The following is a 27,898-nucleotide window of genomic DNA, read 5'->3' on the forward strand; positions in this document are numbered from 1 at the left end:
ATCACAAATCGCCCCTCCTTATTAAACAGGTGCATACCTTGCCCGGGCCTTAGTGACCATGACATGGTCATGATCGACACAAACATAGTGCCTTCCAGACAGAAACCGGTCAGACGCCTCATCCACTTATGGAAGAAAGCAAACACAACGAAGATGGCAGAAGACCTTGACAGCGGCCTGGCACACCTCCTTGATGGCTCTACACATGACACCCCCATAAATGACTTTTGGATCACCTTCAAGACAGTCTGCCTCAACACCATCAGGAAGCACGTACCAACCAAGTGGACTTCAAGTAGATTTAACCAGCCATGGTGTAACAGAAAGATCAAGCAACTGTCAAGACGAAAACGAAGAGCTTACAACACATATAAAAGATCAGGCAAGGATAAGGATCGACAGAGATACAGGCGCCTGCAGAAATCAACCCAACATGAATGCAAAAGTGCCTATAACTCGTACGTATCAGACATGGTGCAGGAGGATTCCAACAGTAAGAAACTACTCCTTCATTAAGGGTAAGAAGTGTGACAGTGCTGGGATCGCTCCACTTCGATCTGACGGGAACCTTCATGGAGATCCACAAACAAAAGCCTCTCTCCTGAACCAACAATTTTCGTCAGTGTTCACCACAGAGGATACATCCGATATTCCATCCCTAGGCACTAGTTCCACCCCATCGGCACCTGACATTAGAGTCACAGAGAAGGGCGTATTGAAGATCCTGCAAGGACTCAACCCCAGTAAGGCGACTGGACCGGATGAGATCTCCACTAGATTTCTGAAAGAGATGGCTCACCCTGTTACACCAGCACTCACCAAGATTTTCCAGGCATCCATTGACCAAGGTCAAACACCTGAGGACTGGAAAACCGCGAATGTCTCGCCTATATTCAAGAAGGATGATAAGAGCAAGCCTGCAAACTATCGTCCTGTGTCCCTGACCTCTGTGTGTTGCAAGGTAATAGAGCACATCATCCACAGCCACCTGATGAATTTCTTCGAGCATCACAGTATCCTAACCGACTACCAGCATGGGTTCAGGAAGAAGCGATCCTGTGAGTCCCAACTAATAACAACAATCCAGGACCTCGCCATGAGTATTGAAAACAACACCCAGGTCGATGCAGTGCTACTGGACTTTTCCAAAGCATTTGACAAGGTCCCACATGAGAGATTGCTAGCCAAACTAGACCACTACGGGGTACGAGGCAGCCTACTCAATTGGATCAGGAGTTTCTTGTCCGGACGAACACAAAAGGTATTGGTCGAGGGCCATTTTTCACCAACCGCACCGGTAACATCTGGAGTGCCCCAAGGAACAGTCCTCGGCCCACTGCTATTCCTGACATACATAAATGATTTACCCTCCAGAGTGAGGTCCAAGGCCAGGTTATTCGCGGACGACTGCCTTCTGTATAGGACCATCACTACAGAGGCGGATGCCAGACAACTCCAGACGGACCTTGACAACCTCCAAGATTGGGAAACAGACTGGCTAATGCATTTCAACCCAGACAAGTGCGAGGTTATCCGTATCACCACCAAACGAAAGCAACGCATAACCCCATATTACATCCATGGGAAGGAGCTAGCCACTACCACCAAGGCCAAGTACCTAGGGATCAACATCTCCAACAATCTATCGTGGAACCATCATATTGATAGTGTATGTAAGAAGGCAAACAACACCACTGCCTTTTTAAGGAGGAGCCTCTCGTCCTGTCCCAGCAACATCAAGGACAAGTGTTACAAGACATTGGTCAGACCCCAGGTAGAATATGCATCCACTGTCTGGGACCCTCACACAAAGAAAAACATCGACAAACTAGAAGCTGTGCAAAGAAGGGCAGCTAGGTTCGTGACCAATAACTACAACACCACCAGTAGTGTCACAACGATGATCGACAGGCTAGAATGGGAAAGTCTACAACAACGCAGAATTAAAGCAAAGGCTATTATGATGTACCGTGTTGTCCATTCCCTTGTTGCCATAGACCTGCCTCCCCAATTCTGCCAAACAGAAGCAGCCACCAGGGGACACCAACACCGGTACAGGATCCCAGTCTGCCGTACCAACGTCTACAAGGAATCGTTCTTTCCTACTACCATCAGGATATGGAACCATGGAGCTGCCAGAAAACACCATCACGGCCATGTCCCTGGAGTCCTTTAAGACCAGGATTCAGGGATATAAAACACCATAAATCATGCAGGACATGTTTTTATCAGTTTTTAATATTGTAAATAGATGCGTGGACTCCCCCTCACGTACACGCTTTTAAACATATAGTGAGAATATGCCGCAGCAGCGGCCCTTCACTTTACCGGAAGAAGAAGAAGAAGATAATGTGTGCTATTTATTTGTAAAAGTAGGTCAAAGTCAAGAGGTCAAATTTGATGATACCAATGGAAAGGTTTTGTCACAAGAAATGCACCTGTGAAATATGAGAGCCATAGCCCCACCCACCCAATAGTTATGGCAAAGTTGACAACAGACAAACAGAGAGACAAACAGACAGACAGGACAAAAAAATATACTCCCGGGATCTTTCGATCCATGGGCATAAAAACCCAAAACATATACATATATATAAACATACATTTATACTCCTGAATAATCAAATATATGTTTGGAAGGAGTAAAGTACATTTCCTCTCCTTACATTCAAAAAAATTTTTAAAAAAATATTGGAAGGCACAAATATACGTCGGCTTTCGCCGACCCTCACCAACTTCGGGGTTAATGCGTATCACATGTCACATCATTAGTCTTTATTATTAAAAAAAAAAAAAAAAGTAGGGGGTCAAATTTGTATGGGTTCATTTTTCAACGGGTGTGGAGTCGTAGAATTACCGGTCTGGAAGGGTTTTCTACGGTCGAAAAATGACCCTACTTGTCGTAGAATATTGACCTGGGGTAATTTTTTTACGTAGAAAAATGACCCCCGGGTCACTTTTCGTCGTTATACCGGCTATAGGTGATACACTGGCCAGGCTTGCTTCAGTTAACACGATTGTACAGTTGTACATATGATCAAATTTGCTGGCTCAAAATTATCTAAAGCAGGTCTATGGTTAATCACATTAATCTTCATCATATTTTATCATAATAGCCTGCATTTACAAGTGATGTCTAATATTCATAAATTACCGGGTAGAAATGATGCCTTATATAATCATGATAATATTAACATGATTAATAATTTCCATATCTATATTTTTTAACAATTTTATGGACAGTGCATAGGAGACAGACAAGCATATATATATTTTCAATGTATAAAATCTACAATATTTCCTTATTAGGAAAAAATATAGGTCTACCCAGAGCCCTATTCTTAGACAGGAAATACACCGGTACAAGTAAAATTGATGCAAAGCATCAAATCGGCCGCTAACAAAATCTAGCATTTCAAAAAGTACTTTCACAATTTTATAAAAGCATCCAACATGTCCATGCAAGTAAGGAAAGCATTTGTCAAGATATTCAAAGCTAAAATAGCACCAGCACTTGATCATTTTTGTTTCATGATGTCTTCAAAGCAAAATAAATAAATATATATATTTTTTAAAAAAAAAAATTGAATTTGCTCATCAGTTGGATTCATCGATGTTATAAAGTCAATGATTAATGATAAGAAATTATTGTCATCAAAATGAACCACATGCTGATACCCTGGATCAATGTCTATGGTTTCTGTAGAGTAGGCTATGCTGCATGGTGCGGTGCAAAATGTAGAAAAATAATTATTCTGGTGTCATTCGCAGCTGTAGCATATTCTAGATATTTTTTTACTTGTTGAGCATTTTTTCAATATTTATTCACCATTCACTTTTATCACGTCGTTCTTATCCGGAAAATCATGACGATTTCCTTTCGTATCTTACACACTCCCGGGATGGGGAGTATCTGTGTTGAGTGTGTAATAACGATTAAAACTTACTTAAAAGAAAGTTTTTAAAATATTTTATTCATGATCATATACATGTTATCATTTAAGAATTATTTTACTGAACGAATAAAAAAAATAGGCCTAACATCTCATTTCCCCATTAATCCGAGATTCCTCTGACTCTAACCCCTGCTTTTAAATTGTGACTTGGGCACAAGTCACAATATAAAAGCAGGGGGTTAGAGTCAGAGGAATCTCGGATTAATTTCCCCATGTGCACTTTCTAACACAACCACAAATAGATCAGCGGCCGATAATGATGCAACTTTAACAGTATGTGGCGCCACGTTTTACAAGACTCAAGAGAAGGTAACTCATCCTCCACTGTAGGTGTGCGTTCTAGCAACCAATCAAATATCCCGGGTGCGTCGATTTACCCAAAAGGACCCAAAAGGACCCAAAAGGAACCCAAAAGGACCCAAAAGGACCCAAAAGGAACCCAAAAGGACCCAAAAGGAACCCAAAAGGACTTTGATTAATATATCATAAAAAATTGAAAATCAATAATTTGAAGTAAATTACGAATATTATATTATATTTTTACATAAAAGTTGGCAAAAACATACTTATACAGTTGCAACTGTAACAATAACATACAACTTTTATAGCACAACAAACACTAAATCTGGTCAGGTATGCTTTGATTTCTTTTAGCTGAAATTAACAAAGTATTAATTTACTTCTCCTTCTGTTTAACCATATCTTACTACATGTATATGATATTTAATGAATAAAAAAGTTTTATCTTATTCATGTTTTAGTCATATGGTATCGGGGATGGGGGGGGGGGGGTTATGGGTGGTGGGGGACCTCCCATCTCCACCCCAACCACACACTTTACCCTAAAAGAAATAGTTTTAGATTTAATAAAATATGAAAATGTTCATTATATATCCATTTATTGTCTTTATTTCAAGTCCTTTTGGGTTGTTCTTAATTTCCTTTTGGGTCCTTTTGGGTTCCTTTTGGGTCCTTTTGGGTTCCTTTTGGGTCCTTTTGGGTTCCTTTTGGGTCCTTTTGGGTTCTTTTGGGTCCTTTTGGGTCCTTTTGGGTAAATCGACGCACCGAATATCCCGTAAGAACGTTGCACGTCAAACGACCTTGACCGCCAACCATACTTTTTGGAGAACGTCTAGGGACATGATAGAAGGATAAACATTACTGATAAACTGACCCAGATAGAATGTTTGCATCGAGACAGTTTGTCCGTCTATTTTCTACCTCTCAGGTAATGTATAGATAACAAAATATAGGTCAGAAGATATTTTTCGCGCCATTATCAGTACATATTGTAGAGTGTGCACCGGCGTATTGCACACCAGATGGACTGCACTTCTGCAATGTACCTGGAAATTGTCAGAAAATTGCATAAGAGGGATCTCAAATAATTGAACACCTAAAAGGATTTTTATTTTAGCTTTGTGATAAATTTGGTGTCTTTTAAATGTTGATGTTTCATAATGTTCCTTGAATCATGTGATGCCACATATGCCACAAGACCTTGTGTCGGTGATTCCAGCAGGACCAGATCTTGGCACTGTCATGTACTAATTCCTCCTATGTAAAAGTTTCATATTTTTGGTAAACTGCAAATTTGCTGTTAATAATAAACTGAATATTGCTGTTATAATAATAAACAAATATAATATATATAAAATGTTTCATGCATCATCTCTTCCGGGGACTTTTTAGCTCAGCTGAACTGAAAGCTGACAAGCGGTTTACAGATCACATTTTGTCCAGCATCTGTCTGTCTGTTTGACTTCTGCTTGAATACTACTTGGCCAATTTCAAAAACAAAACCTTCAACAAACTTACAAAGTGTCCTTTTGGCGGGTGGGAGTGGGGGATTCAAGTTTGTTCAAATCTTGACTCCCTGGGGTAGGGTGGAGCCAGGGTGTGTTCATGAGTGATGTGGCATACAAACATTAATCTTAAATTATACTCTTAAACCATCTAGTTTCACCTCTTATCAATGAGACATGCACTTCCATAAATTATTTTAACAACCATGCCCAAAGACCAAAACTGAGAACAGACTTTTGTCAAAATTTCACACCAGTATAATAAAAAAAAAAAATTCTGATAATGGAACAAAGTTTCGTGAAATGTTTAAATTTCAGTGTTATATGTTTATAATTGCAAACTTTCAATCAATTACTTAAAATAAAACTTAAGATATCAAAAATCAAAACTTTAATTGACTTAAGTCTGTTGTCAATTTATGGTCTTGAGGCCAGGGATAAGAGAAAGGAGAAAGAACATTTTAAAATTAACAGGGAAGCACCAACTTATAATGAATTTACTTATAATAAGAGTACTCGCTCTAAAATCCTTTGAATATTTAGTTGCACTTATTAGAACATCTAAATTGGCAAGCAAAACTATCAGAAGAACTCCAGCTCTTGGGAATATGTGGAATATAAAATTAATCTGATATACTTGACAGTAGACAGCTTCAGATTCACAGTAAAAAAACCCGTTAATATTCACTTATGCAGCAATATTTGTTTCCAATTTTAGCATTAAATGGATTTCATTGTGTCTTAATTTAGATTGGACATGGTTTTATTACTTGTAAACAAATTCTCTGCTTTAGAACAAATTTCCAGGGTACCGGTATTTACAGTGTTTTCTATCTTCAACTGTCAACTGATCATGATAGCTCAAGCAGTGGCTTAGAATTATGGGTGACTGAATTCTAATTCACTGCTTGAGTCAGCATGATTATCAATTTAGTGTCACAGACACATGTATTGAACTTGTTATAATTGTCTGACAGCATGTAGATGTTAAGGACATATGCAAGGTACCTTACCTACTAATAATTTTTCAAGATATTTTGAATTTAAACTTATAATAACATTACATGACGTTCTAAGATGAAAAATCAGCATGTGTTACCAGGGGTTTTGAAAAGATATCAAATTATGAATGTTTTTGCATTATTCAAAGAAAAATGTACAAAAATTATGCTATATAAATTCGACATTTTTTCCATCAAAATTTGTTTTAGAAGAGTTGTACAAATCCATAATTTTTATATATACATAAAAATTAAAAAGTATTGCACACAGTCCTTCATTTAGTGGAACTCTTCAACTCCAGGGAAGAGCCCAATAAAGTTCAGACTACTTTGCGTATGACCTTAATTGCCACTGACTTCCTCACTTTCCAAGGTTATAATAATTCATGCAACCTAATAAGAGATTTTTAAACGTATGGTTTAACAAACAAATAAAAATCTTTTATATTAATAATAATATCATATATTATATCATGTTGGGTTCAAAAGAAATATCTTTTATATTATTCTACATAATATATAATCATAGATAAAAAAAATCTATTTATAAACATAAATAGATCTGCATGCTATTCATGCTCATAACCATGCTTAATACAAAGATCAAAATAATGTCCACATGGATGCAGACATCTAGGCCTAGCTGCTTTACTGTCATGCATACATGGATGAAAACGATTTTTGTTAATCATAATAAAATCAATAATCTACAGTTCTACACTAAATTTTTATTCTGACAAAATTCATATAGGCCTACAATATACTGGGTATTCAATGCTAAATACTGTTGGAATTGTTTTTCCCAAAATATATTCGTGTGAATTATTTCCTTTATATTGATAATATTTAAATAAATATTATAATTTTTTTTTATTAATAATTACTAAGCATGATAAAATAAAATAAAATAATTTTCAAGAAAAAAAATGTAATTAAAATCATAATTTAATTACTATGATAAAAAAATCTTTCTGAAATATTTTTTGGACACATCTTTATCTATATTGGACATGAGATTTATAATTCTTATCTGTCTACGACAAAAGATAAAAAAATCAACAAGAGGTAGGGACAAAACATTAGTTAACATTACATAACGATATGCAACTGTGTCAACACTTGGAGTAGGTAAATGTTTACACCCAGAGTTAATTCCCTTTGTCATTCACAATAAACAGGATATGTAGGTCAGACCTGCTGCTGATCATGTGACCTGTCTGACTACGTAATCCAGATTTACTTTTGCACGAGGCCTGTTTACAAACAGTGCTGGAATATCTAAACTAGTCTGCTCTAGTTTTGTAAACCTGCTGCAGCGTTACAAAAGGTAGGCTGCTTTTTTAGAATAATAATGTAGCTAAATTGTAAATAAATCTATTATAAAAAAAATCAAGGATTTTTTATATTTGATGGAGGAACTTGAATTTTAAATCACTGTTTCATTAAATGAAAAACATGCAGGGGATAGGTAGAGTATTTAAAAGGTAATCTAAATCTTCTTTAAATTTTTCTACAACTGCGACTCCTCCAGAATATATGTTGTTATTTTGATTCCACGTAGGAATTAAGTACCACATAACATGCATTGGGAAATACAGGCTGCAAACATGTTAAATTGAGTTTGCTATATAAAAGCATGACCTGAATGAATTGGGTCAGGGTTGAATCCTCAATAATGACCCTCACAGTCTCTCTTTTTATTATGTTTGTCAGGCTGTTGAATTTGTTTAAAAATAAGTGGGAATCATATTTAATATTTAACACTTCACATGGCCTTCAGATTGCTTTTGATGTAGCTGACCGACAAAACTAAAGTATGTACATAGTGATCTGAACCTGCCGCCTGTACATAATATTTTGACAAGAACATGCACATAAGCACTGGAGGAGTAATATATGCATAAGTGGAATTGTGTCACAACTGTCTTGTCTTATCAGCTATAATATAATTACTAAATACCTCATTTCTTAAAGTGCCTTTTAGTTTTTATGAGATCAATTTATGTTTGTCAACTTTTTTATTCCTTTGAACTATTGACATATAACATTCTCACTGCTTCTAGTCAGTTAGGATGTAAACCTATAGATAATGAGATATAGAATTTCTGTTGAAGGAAAGGTATAAAGAGTAATCACATGAAGATTACATGTTTATAAATTGGTAAACAGATCAAGTTTTAATGAACTTTCTGAAGGATTAATGTTTTTATTATGACAGACTTGGTACGACAGAATGAAAGTTGCTGTGATTGGTCAGAGTTTGTTCGGGGCGGAGGTGTATCGACTACTACAGAAGGATGGACATCACATCGTAGGGGTGTTCACTGTCCCTGATGTCAACGGCAAACCAGACCCACTGGGTAAGATTTTATAACAAACTATAAAAATTATAGGAGGGAAAAGGGAGAAAAGGATACGGTAGCTGTCAAAAAGAGTCTGCATAGGGCTTGTGTAATGGTTATAACTTCGTAATTACTCCACAGTTTAGCTTGTAAATCGGTGACAACATGTCCTTACTGCACATGTGTTGTATTAATTTTAACTGATTACCATCCATTCCATGAAAATTGGCAAGATTACAGAGAGGTCACTTGTGTATCCTGTCTCTTATGTAGACACATGCTAGCTTGTGTTCTACAATGCCAGTTATTAATTTTAATAACCTCGTGTCCTCATCCAAATAAATTGTATATGAAGTGCCGAAATATGTCGAAAGTGAAGCGTCGTAATATCACATTGAAAGCATTCTCAAATTTAACCTAGGAAAAGTGGGTCATACTAGGAGCTTTTTATTCATCCCAAAATAGTATGTAGATTAGGGCTAACATTATCTAGAACAACTGATATCCTGCAGAAACAAGTATACCATTATTGTGCAATGTAGGATACTTCTTATCATAGTACATGTATCACACAGAATAATTGACATGCACTCATGAAGCCATAACCATGATAATTCATCTAGTGCTCTAAATGTATTTCAATTTCACAGTGCTAGATGCGTCGTCCATAGTTTAAAAATTAGAACGAAGAAAAATGAAAAGTTTCATATCAGTTTATTTTACAATGCCTACAAATTGAGACGTCAAACTCTTACCTGCACTAAAAAACACTTTATATTGAATAAATTTTGTTTTATTGCAGTAATTTAAAGTAATATTTTTTACCGTTTCACTAACTTGTGTTGTGTTTAGCTGTGGCGGCGGCTAAGGACAACATTCCGGTATTTAAGTACAAGAGGTGGCAGGTGAAGAAGGTGGCGGTCCCCGAGATTCTGGCGGAATACAAGTCTGTAGGGGCGGAGCTTAACGTGCTCCCCTTCTGCTCTCAGTTCATCCCCATGGATGTCATCAACTACCCCAAGTACCAGTCTATCATCTACCACCCCTCCCTCCTACCCAGGCATCGAGGGGCATCAGCCATTAACTGGTATGTATTATACCTATATCTCTATAATTACCAAATGCTCTATAAATAGATGTAAAAAAAATCATTGGCTAAATTTCTTAATAAATCCATTAAAGGTGGATTTGATTAAATATTTTTTCAGTTATAGTCATATTTAAAGTGACATCCATGAACTAGAGACCCACTGATCCATAATTATCCTTAGTTTCAAGCATTACGTATTTTCAAATGGATAAAAAAACATTTATGTTTAGAGAGTGTTCATGTATAAACCTCGTTTGTAATGTATAATGCTGAACATAGTACAGATATTAACAATTCCCTTCCTCTGTGTCAGGACCCTGATGCAGGGAGATAAAACGGGCGGGTTCTCTATTTTCTGGGCCGACGATGGACTGGACACAGGACCGATCCTCCTACAGAAGAAGTGCTATGTTGCCCCTGATGACACTGTAGACACCATTTACAACCGCTTCCTGTTTCCAGAAGGGGTCAAAGCCATGGTAAACCATTCACTGTTGGTGTTTCTGTATGAATTTAAGAATTTTATGAAAAATATCTTATTCAAAATCCACAGATTAAAAAAGGAAAACTTCCTTTATATAGCAGATTTTCGATGGAAATCAGTTTATGATGTTTAAATGATGTTGATTCATTGACCCTAAATTTTATGCAGTTAAAAAATTCTACTAAAATAGCTGTGAACAGAATGCATAGGGAGTGAATTATTATTCCTCTAGAGTAGAGTAGAGTAGAGACTTTGCACATTTCATTTTAATCATTTTAGGGAGAGGCTGTCCAGATGATCCACCAAGGGAGAGCACCGCGGATTGTGCAGCCTGAAGAGGGCGCTACATATGATGCTCTTCTGAAAAAGGCCAATGTCAAGGTAATGCAGTGGGGATATTCTTACAGAGTAATTCACATAAAAACTTTATGATACAAAACTTATATAATAATGGGAAAAAATAACTTACAATTCATTGTTTGAAGATTGACCTGAATCAGTCTGCAGAGAACATCCATAATTTTATCAGAGGCTGTGACAAGGTGCCAGGGGCCTGGATTGAGATCAAGGGGGAGGTAACTCAGAATCAAATAACGCTTTTTACTCTACCAACCTTAATGTCAAAAAGATGAGAGTTCAAGATTTTTTTTAGATTTAAGTGGATTTCTATCCAGAGTTTAGCATATATATGTATGTTTTTGTAGAAAGTGACGTTATTTGGGTCCAGACTTTGGAACAGGATGGAACCCCGAGGTACACAGGTGGATATACCTGGTGCCAGTAAACCAGCCATTGTTCACAAGAATGGAATGGTCATCTTCGGCAACGATGGGAAAATGGTGAGTTTAACAATTCATTGTTTATAATTTTGAAAAGATCAAATGATTATGCTACTGTTAAGATTACCAAACTCACTGAAAATTTAATGATAGATTTTCCTTTGATATGCTCTGTTTTGAAGTTAACTTATTTTTCACAAGAACTCCTTTCAGAAACCCCCACCTGCTCTATTAAGATAGTTCTTTTTGAATGTATGAGCCTTTCCTTCATCAAGAGAGTAGATTTGATTTATTACAAATTAATTCACCCTTGATTCTAATGGATTTATATTATTTTGAAACAAAAGAAAGTTTTCAATATATAAAAAAAATTGTACCAAAAGTAGTCATTTTAATAAGCAGGACTGAGTGTTTGTCATATGAGTTAGCAAGAGAAAAAAATTGTTTGCCAGACCATAATTCAGCCCTGTGACTAACTACCAAGTACAAAATTTACCTTTAACTTTTGTGTGCTTTATATATCCATTGCGTACTTTTCCATCACACACCAGGTGAATGTTAGTCAGCTACAGTTCGAGAATGGGAAGATGATCCAGGCGTCTAAATTTGGCAAGGAGGACACCTCTCAGACCAAGCTAGAACTGACTCCAGAGGAGGAAAATATGATCAAAAATCTTAAGGTGTGGATCTTTAAGTTTATTTATTTGGAAGCTTAAAATGAGATAATCAAACTAAAGTACACATGATTGAATGTATTTCTTACTGAAGCTGTTCATGAAGTAAAATGCCAGATACGGGTACTTGTTTTGTAGGTTGTATGGGGTGGGATACTCAACATTGAAGTGGATGAATCAACTGATTTCTTCAAGTCTGGTGCAGGGTCCATGGATGTTGTAAGGTAAAAAGTTTTGTATTTCTTGCAATAAACATAATAATGTGAACCTTGGACTAAAAACAGACTTCCAAACTCCACTGTCGCACCTTTACAAGATGACAGGGATGGCTAGAAATTTATTGAAAAGTTTGTTAAATCTTTTAGTTTGTTTTTAATTCTCTGTTTTATTGATTTTGTAGGTTGGTGGAAGAGGTCAAGGAGAAATGTAATGGCGTTAGTCTACAGAATGAGGACGTGTATATGAATGCCGGGTTTGAGGATTTTGCCAGTTGTGTGATCCGTAGATTCCGAGGAATAGAGGATAAGGAGCCATTCACATTTGATGCTGTAAGTTCACATAAAAAGATGGATAGCATTCTTATAGCTATAGTGCAAAGATACAAAAATATTTATTTGGATCTGATAATGAAAATGTCTGGAGTGTTTTGTAATTTGACATGAAAGTAACTGTATGGCCACTATGATTTGGAAAATTCTGTCCATTTAAAGACATACAACACACTGGGGGAGATAACTCTTGCGATTTCAATTGAACGTTTGACGTGACGTCAAATTTAACGTCAAAAATAAAGCGTCAAAATGACGAGTAAAACGATCCCGATGTATATCAATCATATAAGAAAAATGGGAAATGGGCTTTGGCTGTGATATGCGTACCATATTAATAAGTTTTTTTTTAATTAACCCGATTAAACTCCATAAAAAGCAAGACATAAAATACCATCCCTTAATGTTTATTTTATTTCATTCCATATACAATAAATTGTATTCTTGATCAAAGCGCAGCATTTTTTGTTTAATTCTGAAAATTTTATTTTACATTGCCGAAATTCTCATTATGTACAATTGGCTATATAACATTCATTACAGTTTGTACATTTACGATATAGATATTGTTTTTCTTCTTTAATTAAATAAAACAACAATAAACAAACATAAAAACTTTTACAATATACATGTAAAATTGATGTTGTTCTCAGACCTTACTGATCAAAGAGGAACAACTCTGAAAATGTAGGAGATCTTTATTTTCTCCCTTTATTCACGGTTTTCCACAGAATCAGATACATTTACAGCAAGACCTGATAAATCCGAGAATTGAATACTAAAGACCTCATATACGCAATGTAAGTATAGAATTGAAAAGAATTGTTCACTAGTAATGAATAATCTGCATTCCTGAATATCCTATTGCAGCAAATCGTTTGACTTTCTGTCACTGTCAACAAAGTCGGTTCGCATTTCCTCTAATCAAAACAAAACGTAGCTCCTATAAGATTTTTAAAAATATCAATGTGCGATTTGATATAAATTGAAATAGATGAAGAGTTTAATGTTTGATATTTTGAAGTTAATGTGGACGAATACGGAATTTTCATTTTAACTGTAGAATCAACGACATTGAAAGAATGCGTACAATATCATGAGGGGTGTACATCTTTGCAAATGTCGATGTATCCCCATGGCCACACACTGTCTCGTTTGAAATAATGACATGAAAGAAACTACAATTATTCCATTTATATCACAGGAGAATTGAACATACACCATTTTTTATAAATAAAATTAAAGAAATAAAATTAAAAATCAACATATTCAAGTTCAACATAACTTGAATTCGTATCCAGGTTTCATGTGATATGGAATGCATAGCGCATACATATATGGACTAAACACTAAAATCCTTCAGTAATTTTTTCCTGATACATATAAAAACAGTAGTCAATATTTATTCTTCATTAATGAATTTAAAAACTAATGCATACCTCCGGGATTCAAATGACGAAATACGAGTATATTTGCACTGTAAACGACGTTTCGTCAAACGCTATTGGTCTGCGACGCAAAAAAGGAAGGGGTGGGGTGGTAGGGGTATTCAAAAATTGCCTAAAAATCTACATTTAAATACGCTTTACATATGAGAACTTATAAATTTGTAAGTTAATAAATTTTTGAAGCAAAAGCAATATTCCAATTTGATTTTTTTAAAATGTGTATTTGTAGATTCATAGCAAAGTGATCGACCCCCGTCTGAAAGACGCGCGGGAACGTGATTTATTGAGAAAGGGGGAGGGGGTAATTTTCCGCTATTAAATCAAAACTGGTCGTACAAAAATTATACAAAAAATTATGAAGATTATTTTTACTACCAGCTACCTAAAGAAAGTTTTTTACCAAAATTAAACGACAGGTTTTTTCACCAAAAAGATTTGAATTTGAAAAATACACAAATTTCAAGGCTTAGGTAATTCATAGTTTTTCAGTTTAAGGTCTTTAAAAATTGTTTTGATGATATGTATATCAAAAGGATGACTATGTTTTTGTGTTAAATGGTTAAAGGAATAAGTCAATGAAATTTGACATTTATATCTAACCTGGCCTTTTTGAAAATCAAGGTTTAAGTAGTTCATTGATTAAAAATTTTCTCTCCTTGTAAACAACTAAAGGTGGGTAATTTTTGGAAGTTCCTGTCCAAAAACCACTTGAATGATTTTGTCCAAAATTTGCATACATGCAATACATATAGTCCTTTACTAAATATACAAAAATAACGAAAATTAAACGACAGGAATTTTTTGGGGTAGGTGTGTTGTACATCCTTAATAGTTATTTAATTTGAATTTTCTTGTAAAGCAGTTAAAAGATTTGTTGAAAAATACAACAACCATCTGAATTAAGAAGTTGAACCTTCTGCAGTCAACAATCCTTGTACATGGGTGATATTCAAAAAAAATGTTGACCATGGATTTCATGTGTACTTCTATGTTTATTAAACAATTTATATACAATGAAGCGCATTGAAGTGGTAAAATTTTCCGTTTGGAAAAAACGTTCTGAGTCATGTTTTGAACGTCAATTATAACATAGTGACACGCCCATATTTTAAGAAACGAGAAAGAAATATTCGTCGTAATGTTTTAGGACACCCCATTCTTCGCGACAAGCAATATGAGTTACACTAAAATGGAGCTTCAAAAAATTAGAAGAGAGAGTTAGAGACTCCCCGCTTCTGTAAAACACAATTTGCAACGAATATGCACATATTTTTGAACTCATCATGTCTATTTTGAAGTCACCACAACACATGTTTCGGTCGAACACGTGTTTACTCGGTGTTTATTTACAGACCGTCAATTTCATTGGTTATTATATTTATGGAAAACCTGTTCTACAGGTATTCGGATAAACAAATTGACCGTTTTATCCATTTCTAAAGAAATGGGCGTGTCATAAGATGACAATAAACATTCTAAAGATAGCTCAATACGTTCCATTCGAACGGAAAATTTTACCACTTCAATGCGCTTCATTGTAACAGAATAAATATGCATTTAATTGAGGGTATCTTTGTCCATTTTCATCCCCATTGTCCAACTGCATATCAACATGTTTTCTTGGGATGTAAAATTTCATTGTTACCCTTAACCATATGCAATATTTATATTAATATAAGATGTAAATTTTTGATAAAATGCTCATTTAGAAGGAAGCATGTTTTGTGTATTGAGTGTCATACAGTTGGACTGATTTTGTAGGTCAACATGCGAGTGAACAACATGGATCTGTCCTTCCCTCACCAGTGCTTTATTGACAACGAATTTGTGGACTCGTCTGATGGAAGGACGTTTGACACAATTAACCCTAATGATGAATCTGTAAGTTTACAATTAGTTATCCCAGTAATGGTGTGTTAGGTATAGGGTTATTCCCAGAACGAAAATGTAATACTTGTGTATACTCGGAAACCACAAATGGAAAACTTTTGTACATTACGTCAAATGGGAAGCCTGTTTGTGTATTGTTAAAGCCAATGGTGGGGGTGAGTAGTGTTGATTGTAGACAGGTTGTGCCTTTGTAAAATAAGCATTTGAATCAAAAAGTATGTAGTATTGTTCCTGATCCTGAGTACATGAGTATACATGGTATTCATTCCATTCATAAGTAGTATGAATCAATTATCATCCATCTAATTTTTTGTTCAAATTATTTGGAGTTGTACACTTGTTACTTTTGTATCTTATGTTGTACACTTTTCTATCTTATAGGTGATCTGTAAGGTGTCCAGGGGTACACCAGAGGACGTGAACAGAGCTGTAGAGGCTGCCAAGGTATCACATCATTTCTTTAAATTCGTTGAGAATAGAAAAATAATTTATTTTCAGTAGTCTTATAGAATATTTTAATGAATTGCTGAATTGTTTGTGTCTAAAGAAAATAAATGCAAATGCATATTTCTGATGGCAAACAAGTTAATCAAACTCTTAAATACTCCTCAAATAAGATACTTTAAACTCAGTCTTTGAAATTAAGCGGTAGCCCAATGACCAAGGCTAGTAAAATCGGGATCGGGCTACCAAAAATTATTTACGCACATGCTCGATGGGCTAGTTAGTAAATTTCTGGTGGCGAAGTATGATTCCTTTTATAAAATATCAAGAAGGGCTATCCCAAGTCAGTGATTCATGAACAGGAGGGCTCTTACGGAAGAAATAAAAGTTGGTGCACAAAATGAAGTACGTAGAATCAAAGCGTTAGCGAAATTGGCTGGAAATCTGACCATGGACTGAATACACCGGTACTACGAATCACCGAAATGCCCCTAGGAATCACCGAAATACCCCTTATTTTCTTATAAATAAATAAAAGAGTAATAAATATATGATATCAACTGTTCTAAAATCTAGATACATAGTTAAATTTTCATAATCTTACTGTAAGTATTTTTTATTTAAAGATGTGTGCATGTCACACTGTTGACTGATGCAGCAAAGTGTTTAAAACAATTACTCAAAGTGGTTTTGAACGCTTAGTGATCAAATTGAATTAAATTGGAAATGCAAATGTGATTGCACTTATTAAAACGTCATTTGTTCATTTGTTATTTCTCTTGAGTTGGGCTAGAAAAATTTCGTTTGGGCTACCAAATTTTATACTTTAACTTGCCCTATGGGCTTGTAGTCAAAAAAGTTAAGCGCGAAGACTGTAAACTTCATGGGTCTTTATAAATAAGGGCCATTGTTCGGTCTTCACAAAAACTTTTTAAACTAACTAGTCAGTTGGACCAGTGAACTTTCAACATTTACTGGCCCACTATAATTTTTACTGGCCCCCTTAATTAAAAAATAAAATAAATACATTTTCATAATTGTAAATTAATACATGTTTTCGCACTTCAACTTTTGAAATGCCGCCATTTTTCGTCCTTTGTCACGTTTTGTTAAGTTGTTCATTGGAAATTCGCACATTTTACGTAGTAGTTAATAGTTACTAGCTAGTTCCAGTTGTTACGTAATACATCCATTTTGTAATATAACGATTCAACAACACATGTTTGTTCATTTTATTTCATATATTATTGAAGTTTACCCAAGTAAGTCAGTTAAAATATATATTGATTTTGAATGATTTTTATAATCATCAAGCCCATTCTACTTTTGATTTTCACTGACCCGACATCAAAATTCACTGGCCTCGGTCTCCAGACCAGTGAGTTTTCGTGAAGACTGATTGTTTTGATGTATTTTGACCCTCACATAATATACTTTTTTACCCCCTTTACTAGGTTGCTTTCTATGAAGGTGAATGGGGGAAGATGAATGCCAGGGACAGAGGAACACTCATGTTCAGGTAACTCAACTGGTTTTGTTTATTTTCATTCACCAGCATGTATTTGTATTCTATATTTTAAATTGTTTTCATAATAAAATAAAATCTAAATTCAGACTGGCAGATTTAATGGATGAGCACCGGGAAGAGTTAGCTACGCTGGAGAGCATTGACTCAGGAGCTGTATACACTCTAGCCTTGAAGACACACGTGGGGATGTCTATTGACACATTCAGATACTTTGCTGGCTGGTGTGATAAGATTCAGGTTAAAATCTAACTCTCTTATAGTGGTCAAATAGAATTAATGTTCGTGTACATATTAGTGCACTGTAAAGAAGGGAAAAGCTGCTAAACTTTTATATTTTGTGTCGGATCAGATTTGCAAATTAAATTAAAATTACACTGTATATATGAATCTTTTGATTTTTATTGATCTAATTTTGCAAATTATTTTCAGATGGTTGTTCATTAAAAATGGTTAAACTATTTGTTGTATTATAATGACTGTGTGTGACAACATATATCTTTGTGTTTTGTACATATTCCTTATCTTTTCAGGGTTTGACCATTCCTATTAACCATGCACGGCCAAACAAGAACCTGACCTACACCAAGAGGGAGCCTATTGGGTGAGTAATACTAAAAGCTATCATTTCTTTTTAAATTATATACACGTGTAATAGAATAGTATAATACATGAAACATGATGAAATGGAATTGATGAACATTTGATAAATTTATTAGCTATCATTAGACTAGTCATTAACATCAATTTAAAATGAAAAGACTAAAGAATATATGTCTTGATTATCAGAGTGTGTGCAATTGTGGTGCCCTGGAATTACCCCTTGATGATGTTGGCGTGGAAAATGGCAGCTTGTTTGGCAGCAGGCAACACAGTAGTCCTAAAACCAGCACAGGTATGTAACAAACATGTGCAAGACTGTTTTATCCAATTCATGTGTAATCCAAATCACTTTAAATTTCAATCCTTATTTTCATTCCCATTTTAATATTTTTCATGTTCGTTGGCCTGTGAAATCCGACACCCTGGTTATTCCAACACAAAATTTGCCTCCCAATGCATGTCGGATCAAACAGTTTTGAATGTAACTGTAGAAAGGGAGAATTTAGATGAAACAATTTCTCCTATTAAAGTTTTCCCATATATTATAATTAAGTTAAATGCGTAAAAAAAAAAAAATGATTTTGCCATATATGTAAACTTCTGAAAATCTTTCATTTTCACTAGGTCACTCCTCTGACAGCCCTGAAATTTGCAGAACTTGTTGTGAAGGCTGGGTTTCCACCAGGAGTAATCAACATCTTACCTGGTCCAGGTAAGGGGAGAGAAAAAGAGAGAGAGACAGGGGGGGGGGGAGAGATCCTCCATGAAGGACAGTCCAAATGAGTTTTATCTGGGACTGCTTGGGTAGGGAGGTAGAAAAAGCAAACAGAATTTTCTCTATCATTTGGTGATTAAAGAAAAAGCACCAAGGGAGACAGCTCTGACAAAAATGTTTTCTAACCTCTGAGATTTCAAATACAATATGTATTTCCTTTCGTACTTGAGCTTCTCATTTCAGGTTCTTCCATTGGACAAGCCATGTCAGAACATCCAGAGATCAGGAAGCTTGGATTCACAGGATCCACTCCTATTGGAAAAACCATCATGGAAAGGTAACCCTGTCTTAAAGATGATTTTCTTTTTTTGAAATGAGTTTAATTTCAAACTAGAGGTGCTGTGAGCACTGACTGAGCTCACTAAATGATACCCCAGCCTCCCATATCGTTATAATGGCAAAGTTCATGTTTTGCTCTGAGAGGCCTGTATTAATTGTCATATCAAAAAGTAAAATAAGAGATGCACAATGGCATTATGTAATAAAGAATCTGTTAAAGTATCATTAGGTTTTATTCAGTGGTACAGGAGGAGTTGTTAACTTTCATATGAAGTTACAATCACGTTGTTGCACTGTAAGATTTGTTGTTCTTTTGATTACATGAATAATACGTTTGTAAATAATTATTTCAGTTGTGCCAAGGTTAACCTGAAGAAGGTCTCTCTGGAGCTGGGAGGGAAATCCCCTCTGATTATATTTAGTGACTGTGATATGGACAAAGCTGTTAGAATGGTAAAAAAAAACAAAACATTTAAATAGATCAATGTAATTAAAAAGTACACTCTATGTACAGCTGTAGTTTGTCTAAGGAAATAGAAGTTGAAAATGTATTCAAAAATTATGTAAGTTAGAAGTTTTATGTTAGCAAACTAAACACATTTGCTTAAAAAATACACATATTAATTTCAAGTAGATAAATATAATGATTATTTATAATGGATGGAATGATGTTACTTAATGGAAAATTTAAACACAGTATCCATTATAATGCAGTTGTTTTATTAAAGGCATTTGATTGGCTAATGGATCGCTCTTTAAAGCAGTATGATAGAGCGAAAAGGCTTTTGAATGTGAAGTCATAATAGAATTACGCAAAAGCAAGACCCTTCAAAATAAATAAATTGCATTAGAATTAGGGGTGGGACGATACACAGATCTTGCGATACGATACGTATCTCGATATATTGGCACGATACGATACACATCTGGATATTTTGATAAATTATAAAACTATTTTAGAAAATTAGTATTTTATTTCATTTCTTGTCTTGTCATTCAATCAACATGATAAATTATAAAACTATTCAAAAGAATAAGTATTTTATTTCATTTTTTGCCTTGACATTAAATCAACAAATTATTTTATATGAAATCATGTCTGCTTTGAAATTAATACTTGAAGTTAATCAATATCATTCACTAAAACTTTATAAAAACAATAATACATGTACATATTATTATTACAAATTCCTTTTATGAAGTTGTTTACAAATAGTTGAGTAGTTCATCAGAGAACACTGACTAAAATTCATTTAAAAACATCACATTTACATTTTTATTAATTGCTGAAAGTCTGTAGCAAAGCTGAGATTACAAAAAAAAAAAAAAAAAAAAAAAAAACGAGATGGACTAACAATTAATAATATCAAATACTCTGGAAACGATGCTTTCTGTGTAGAGCACGCATTACATACTGAACTTTTCTTGTCCAATCTTCCGAGGCTGCTTAAAAGTGAAAACATTTTACCCCTAAACAACGACTTATTAGTTCTAAAGTGTGTTTTCAATAATCAACATCATCTTTTCGCTTCGTACAAGCCGCCATTTTCCAAGGACATGTACTTTCATTTTCAATTTTGGATAGGTCGTTCGTGTATCGTTTCATACTGATATTTGAATGCTTGTATCGTAAACCGTATCTTAGAGGAAAATATCGATATGTATCGGTGTATCGGTATATCGTCCCACCCCTAATTAGAATGGGAATAACTATCTTCTCATTTGTAATCTGTGATTATTAAAGCTGATTTAACGGTCACAGACATGTTTTACTGGCTCCACTAACACATCACCACTAAAACTTTTAAATCAGTTTTAAAGGTCACAATTATTAAATGAGAAGGTACATGTAGTTATTTCTGAACCTATGACCTTGTTCACCCTTTGTACAAAATCAATCAAGTATAATTTTTTTTTACAATGTTTTATTTTTCATCATTAGGGAATGAGTTCAGTGTTTTTCAACAAGGGAGAGAACTGTATAGCTGCAGGAAGGCTGTTTGTTGAGGAATCTATACATGACGAATATGTGGAACGCATTGTAAGCATTTGTGGTTAACTCTTTGTGTGACAGGCAAAGAATGTTTTGCTTCATAATTTTCCAGATGGTAGTAATATGAAAAATGCCTGTTAGGCTTGGAACATTTAACACAAAAACTCAAAAAAGTTTTCGACAAATATTTTTTAAACTTTGTAAGTACTTTACTGTATTACAGCAGCTTGTTTGATTTCATTTTTTTTTTCTCATTAAAAACAAAATTATTGATATGAAAAAAATATCATACGACAAGTAGCATTTGGTTATGAGGGTAACATTTCCCCTGTAAAACAATGTAGATTGGGGAGATTAAGAAGATGAAGATTGGGGACCCGCTTGACCGCTCCACTGACCACGGCCCACAGAACCACAGAGCTCACCTGGAGAAATTACTGGAGTACTGTCAAGTGGGGGTTAAAGAGGGAGCCAAGCTGGTGTATGGGGGCAAACAGGTCGACAGGAAAGGTAGGTGTCATATAAAAGGACGATTTGTACTTGTTTTTATGAGACTTAAGAGACTTGGTAGTGAATTACACCAGTGTTTGCCATTGTTAATAGTTAATGTAGAATTTGGGGCAAGAGGTGTAATCACTTGTGCATTTCTTAACACCAGTATATAATTTATGATTTATTTTAGAACTGAATAAAGAATATAAAATAGATTTTCATTGATATAAGTTGGTGAGTGATTATCTAGTTATCAGCCTATTTGTTGAGATGATGTACAATGTTTGTTGTAGGACTGTTCATGGAGCCCACAGTGTTTACCGGGGTGGAGGACCACATGTTTATTGCTCAGGAGGAGTCCTTTGGTCCGGTTATGATCATCTCCAAATTCCAAGACGGGTAAGACAGCATTGGCTATATTCTTACTACAGATAGGGGGTTAGACTTTGTACAAGATGGGTAAGACAGCATTGGCAATATTCTTACTACAGATAGGGGTTAAACTTTGTACAAGGAAGTCCACCAGCAGAAATGTATCATTTAGTCATTAATTATACTGTTATATTTACAGATGGTTTGTAGTAAATATGTTAACATATTAAAATTAATCTTGACATCATCAACAATTTTGAAATCGATGAAGATGATTGTAAAAGAAAATAAATAGTTTAACCTGAGAAATTGACAAAACATGCACATGAATTTTCTTTGCTTTTAATTGCCCCGTGCCCATCTCTAAAGTCAAAGAATGATAATCTCTGAATTTGAATTTCAAAGTTCAATCCTTACTTACCCTTCTAATTTTATTATCAATTTTAAACATCAAAGAATCATTCTCCATACCGTTGCTTCGAAGTTTACCATTTACTGCACCTGACTGTATCTCATAGCTAAGCTGCAGTCAATGAAATTTTGAGATATGCAATGCATAGACACTGACAAATAGAATTATCTTAAATTTAATTCTTTCATTCCATCAACTGTTTTCATTTTCCATTCCATTGAAGCCTTTTGATATTTATGTTTTCAGGAAAAGGAATAAATTGATTTGATTTAAACTCTCTATCCCTACATGTATAATAACAGGGACATAGATGGTGTGTTGAAGAGTGCCAATGGAACAGAGTATGGTCTGGCCTCAGGTGTGTTTACTAACGACATCAACAAGGCTATGTATGTGGCTGATCACCTCGATGCTGGAACTGTGTTTGTCAACACGTACAACAAGACTGATGTGGCATCTCCCTTTGGAGGTTTCAAACAGTCTGGATTTGGAAAGGATCTTGGTAAGTTGATGGAAAAATACACACACAAAAAGTGAATTCCTGGCTTGTATTTAGAAATTTACAGTATTGTCAGTTTATCTTTATCTCTTATGACTAACTAACTGTTCGTTTTGTATAGGAATGGAAGCGCTGACAGAATATCTCAAGACAAAAGCAGTTACTGTAGAGTATGGACAGAGTAGCTGAAGGACTGAGACAGGTACGTTCTTATCTTTGACAAACAGAGGTACTGATTCATACAGGCAAGTTATCATGGACTAACAGAGGTACTGACATGTACAGGCAAGTTCTTGTCATTGATTAACAGAGGTACTGACATGTACAGGCAAGTTCTTGTCATTGACTAACATAGGTACTGACATGTACAGGCAAGTTCTTGTCATTGACCGAGATACTGACATGTACAGGCATGTTATTATGGAATCACAGAGCTACTCACACGTACAGGCAAGGTGTTGTCATGAACTAATAAACGAACTGACTAGTACAAATAAGTTTATATCATGAACTAACACAGGATCGCAAATTGAAAGTTAATTAATTTTGAACTACAATTTTAATTTTATATTTTCTCAGCCATTCGAGTCAAATTGTACTGGACCATTTCATTGCACTTCTATCAACAAATGTTTCGAAATGGTGTAAGGCTATCTAAATTTAATTCCTTGGTTCTCAGGCCAATTTTCTCCAAAACAGATGCGGGAGGGCGGCATTTTATTTTTCATTTTATTGGCAATAAAGTAAATGAGGGAGGTATTTTTTCTAATTTTAATTTCCGAATTTTCTTTGACATAAAGAAAATTTTTTTAATCACAAATATACTTTCCGTTTCTGGTCAAAATTTCTGCTTTATCCATTGCTTAACAGCATGTAAACATCGTAGGTAATGTCCTCGAATGTATTTTCAAACGAAGTATCCAAAATCTCATTGTAAATGGCTACCGGAAGTGGTATTTGAATACTAAACTACGAAACAAATGAGGTCGGAATTTTTTTTCCCGGATTGGTCTCCGCAACACCAACTTTTTATTTTATCAAAAATACAATAAAATCGGCAATGCGGCTACCTCAAAACGGATGCGCGCGGGCCTGAGAACCAAGATTTCAATTTTATATAGCCTAAGCTGCATATATTTCCTTGTCAGTTAAGTTTAAGTTCTGCAGTTTTGTTAGATGAGTGAATCACAAATAAGTGATGTTCCCAATGAATTAAATAGCTTTTTCACTGTTTTGAGGACTTGTATTGAAATATGCAATATGTTTTGAAACTTTTTTTTTATTATTTGCAATCCAGAAAGAAGAGAACCAAGTTCAAATTCTGAGGGTGTGAGATTTGTACTTCCATTCCATTAAAACAAATGTATGATGCATAAAAAAGACTTGTTTTATCAAACACTGGTTTCTCTGTGCCAAAAAAGACAACCTCATTAAAATATTTCATCACTATTTTTTAACCAATTTTGAACAGTTTTATTTTAGATAATACATGTATTAATATTGAATAACTGTGTTGTAACACAAAACAGTGTTGTACAATTTTAGATAATGAAATATCTTTCTAATGTCATAGACTTATTTGTTTTAAAGGTATTGGATTTTATTTTTTAACTTCATAGTTTTAGATTAGTTATTTTTGCCGCCCCTTACTCTAATGCATCATATCACTGTACATCTTTTTTTCCCTGATACTTTTTGAATTTAGTTTTTAAGACCAAAGAAAATACATTAAATACAAATCCCATCTTTGTTTTGTCATATCTAGTCAGACGTGGTTTGTAGGCTTGTTAATGCTGGTGTTTATTACTGTGCCATGTCCAGGAAGATCTGCTCACGCAATCATTTCCTCATAATTTGTGTAACCAATTTCACCACACTGTGCACTTAAATAGTACAGGCACCATTAGCACATTGAGTTTGCAAGCATATCGGTAATGTTTTGAGAAACATACTCAAAAAGAGTAAATATTCTCAACTTAATCATCAATCTAATTAAAATCAAACCTTCACTAGCTCCTTTTTATTGTGTATTTTCACGTGACAAACAAAATAAAAAGGAGCTAGTGAAGGTTTGATTTTAATCAGACTGCTTAATCATGTTTAATAATTTTTTATTTAATTTAAAAAGTAAGTTGCAGGTAATGGAATTTATTGTTGTTACCGTTTAGATGTGGTAAATTTTTGATTAAATGTATTGGAAAACTAGCCAATATACACTCCAATAGAATTATATAGAGAGCTTACCAAGCATTTATTTTTTCACTGAATTGTTTTAAGCCTTTTTTTTAAGGCACATACCTATGTACTTATTTTATGTTTTTATTTTTGTCATTTGGTAACTAGCATTTTAAAGTGTACTGTAGAGGTTTAAAAATCATGTTTTGTTAAAGCTTTGGGTAAACTGTTCATCTTTTCTGTGGATTTTTGTACATTTGCTTCCTTTATATGAGGGGATATTGCTTGCTTTTGGCCAGCTATTTTACATATGTACATGGAGTTTTGTTGGTGATTTTCGACTTTTCTTTCACTATGTTGGTTGTGCTTTTTGTCAGACTGTTGTACATCGTTAACTTCTCTACTTGATATAGCCATAATATAATCTGTAATAATATGCACGTAATGACTCTTAAATATAAATAATGATATTTAAATGAAGGTTAAAGAAGGAAATATTCCCTTGACACATGTTATTCATTGTTAAATCTAATGTGCCATAAGCTATGGATATTTAATCAAAATAAGTGTTATGATTTTTATTGAATTCTCAATTAGGCCAAAAAAAAAAGTAATTAATAGTTTCTCAGGCCAAAAAATTCAAAATTCAATGCGACAGACAGGCTTTTTTTTTTTGAAACAGGTTTTACACCTTTTTTAAGCCATTTATTAAAGAAAATGATAATATCTACTACTTCTTAATTTTTGTTCTCTGAAATTAGTTATAATATGTATTCCATTTGAAATAATGTTATTCCAAACATTTATTTAACAGTTAATTTAGAAAATACTTTAAATTTAGAAGAAATGTATTGTTTTTCTAATAAAAACGTCTTTCTTGGCAATTATGAAAAGGGGAATAACTCGATTTTCTTTTTCAGCTTTGAAAAATAGAAAATTGAGTTATTTCCCTTTTCAATATGTCAATAAAATTGATCAATGCGGCCGTTTTTGAACTGATGCGGCGGTGCCTGAGAAACTATTGATTAATTTTTTTTGGCCTTATAAAAAATATGTAGTTTGTGTACATATGATAAAAATTGACATATTTACTTCAAAACTTTTGATACATCCTAAATGTGTTTTCTTTTTTCATCTTATTTTCCCCTAACTATCATGATTCAGACAAATTTATGAATATTGAGAATGTTTTTGTAAGATGCAAGAGAGTTGATTTATGAGTTTCATCTAGATGCTAAAATATTTGTCATATTTCAAAGCCTTTTCAACTATTTGAAATGGATCAGTATTATACATTGTATTGATAGGTGATCAGATTTGAATATCTGAATTTATGTTGGAAGTAAGGGTTGTGTATCAATATTTTAGTTTAAGAAAATATGCTGAATGCAGTATGAATGTTCATTTTAATATTGTGGAATTTGAAGCTTTTGCAGTGGCATTTGAGAGATTTCTATAAAATCTCTAAATTGTTGTCTTTTTGTCATCATTTGCAAAGGAAAATAACTTATTTTAATTTCTAAGAGGGATATATGACTATGTTATTTTTGGAGACCAGGTCTTCAAAAATCTCGGAATTTCCATGGATATCAATTGCGTCCCAATATGAGAAGACATATTTTTGTATTCATATGATAAGATGCAGAATTTATTTTAAAAACCAAAGCACGAGAAGAAAAAAAAACTCTTGCTGTGGCCTTCAACTTGCCATTTTAATCCATATCTTGACAACGTCTGTACTATCAAATAATAATTCCATTGTCCACACAATATATCTCGGTGAGCTTGAAATAGTACATACCAAAGAATCTGATAAATCTGTTTCATATATTGATATTTAATTGGAAAAAGACTTTAATCATTATGGTAATTTGACAAAACAGCATTATGATAAACGTGATGACTTCAAATTTTCAATCGACAGCTTCCCTTATGTTGTAAAATACCCTTATCACCTGCATATGGGGTTTATATAACTCATTTGGTTCGACGCGCAAGAGCATGCTCTACATACTAACAATTTCTATAACGAGGTAGTTATTGACGAACACATTAATGAAACAAGAATATCAACAGTCTTGTTTAAAGTCATTGTTTGTCGCCCGCATGGCGCAGTGGTAGGCCTTTCAACTAATTTTTCAAGTTGCACATATGGTAAAAAACATTGTATAGATAGATTTATAGGTACATGAAATTATCAAAAAAGATAATAACTTATGCATACTTTTAATTACATCATTAAAAGGTTTAATCATTTATAATTGACTTTTCCGATGTTGTGTTTAAGGACAGGTAACTCAGGTGTGAAAAAT

At 34.2% G+C, this 27,898-nt stretch overlaps 1 protein-coding gene across 2 annotated transcripts; it reads left to right on the forward strand.

The window, feature by feature from the left end:
- Positions 1-5,045: 5,045 nt before the first annotated feature.
- LOC134246447 (cytosolic 10-formyltetrahydrofolate dehydrogenase-like) lies at positions 5,046-27,060 on the forward strand. 2 transcript variants are annotated; one of them, XM_062728814.1, is made up of 25 exons: positions 5,046-5,184; positions 8,981-9,122; positions 9,957-10,191; positions 10,508-10,673; positions 10,958-11,059; positions 11,164-11,253; positions 11,383-11,517; positions 12,009-12,137; positions 12,270-12,355; positions 12,532-12,679; positions 15,889-16,008; positions 16,399-16,461; positions 17,916-17,980; positions 18,076-18,226; positions 18,520-18,590; positions 18,776-18,881; positions 19,214-19,301; positions 19,548-19,641; positions 19,997-20,096; positions 21,586-21,684; positions 21,981-22,146; positions 22,422-22,527; positions 23,215-23,414; positions 23,533-23,613; positions 24,709-27,060. In XM_062728814.1, the coding sequence occupies exons 1-24, from the start codon at positions 5,140-5,142 to the stop codon at positions 23,598-23,600; spliced, it is 2,775 nt and encodes a 924-aa protein (XP_062584798.1). In that variant the 5' UTR covers positions 5,046-5,139; the 3' UTR covers positions 23,601-23,613; positions 24,709-27,060. The 2 variants fall into 2 exon arrangements, with proteins under 2 accessions (XP_062584798.1, XP_062584799.1); XM_062728815.1 differs by lacking the exon at positions 5,046-5,184 and adding an exon at positions 7,949-8,089.
- Positions 27,061-27,898: the final 838 nt, after the last annotated feature.

The sequence above is a fragment of the Saccostrea cucullata genome, unplaced genomic scaffold, assembly GCF_032062105.1.
Source record: "Saccostrea cucullata isolate Sc308-1 unplaced genomic scaffold, CSIRO_AGI_Scuc_v1 ctg532, whole genome shotgun sequence".
Lineage (NCBI taxonomy): Eukaryota > Metazoa > Mollusca > Bivalvia > Ostreida > Ostreidae > Saccostrea > Saccostrea cuccullata.

Excerpts from the sequence above, each read along its gene's own strand:
- LOC134246447 (XM_062728814.1), top strand. The coding sequence starts at position 5,140 with ATGTTTGCATCGAGACAGTTTGTCCGTCTATTTTCTACCTCTCAG. Across the intron at positions 5,185-8,980 it reads GTCTATTTTCTACCTCTCAG|ACTTGGTACGACAGAATGAA; the intron begins GTAATGTATAGA and ends TTATTATGACAG. Across the intron at positions 19,642-19,996 it reads GGAAAAACCATCATGGAAAG|TTGTGCCAAGGTTAACCTGA; the intron begins GTAACCCTGTCT and ends TAATTATTTCAG.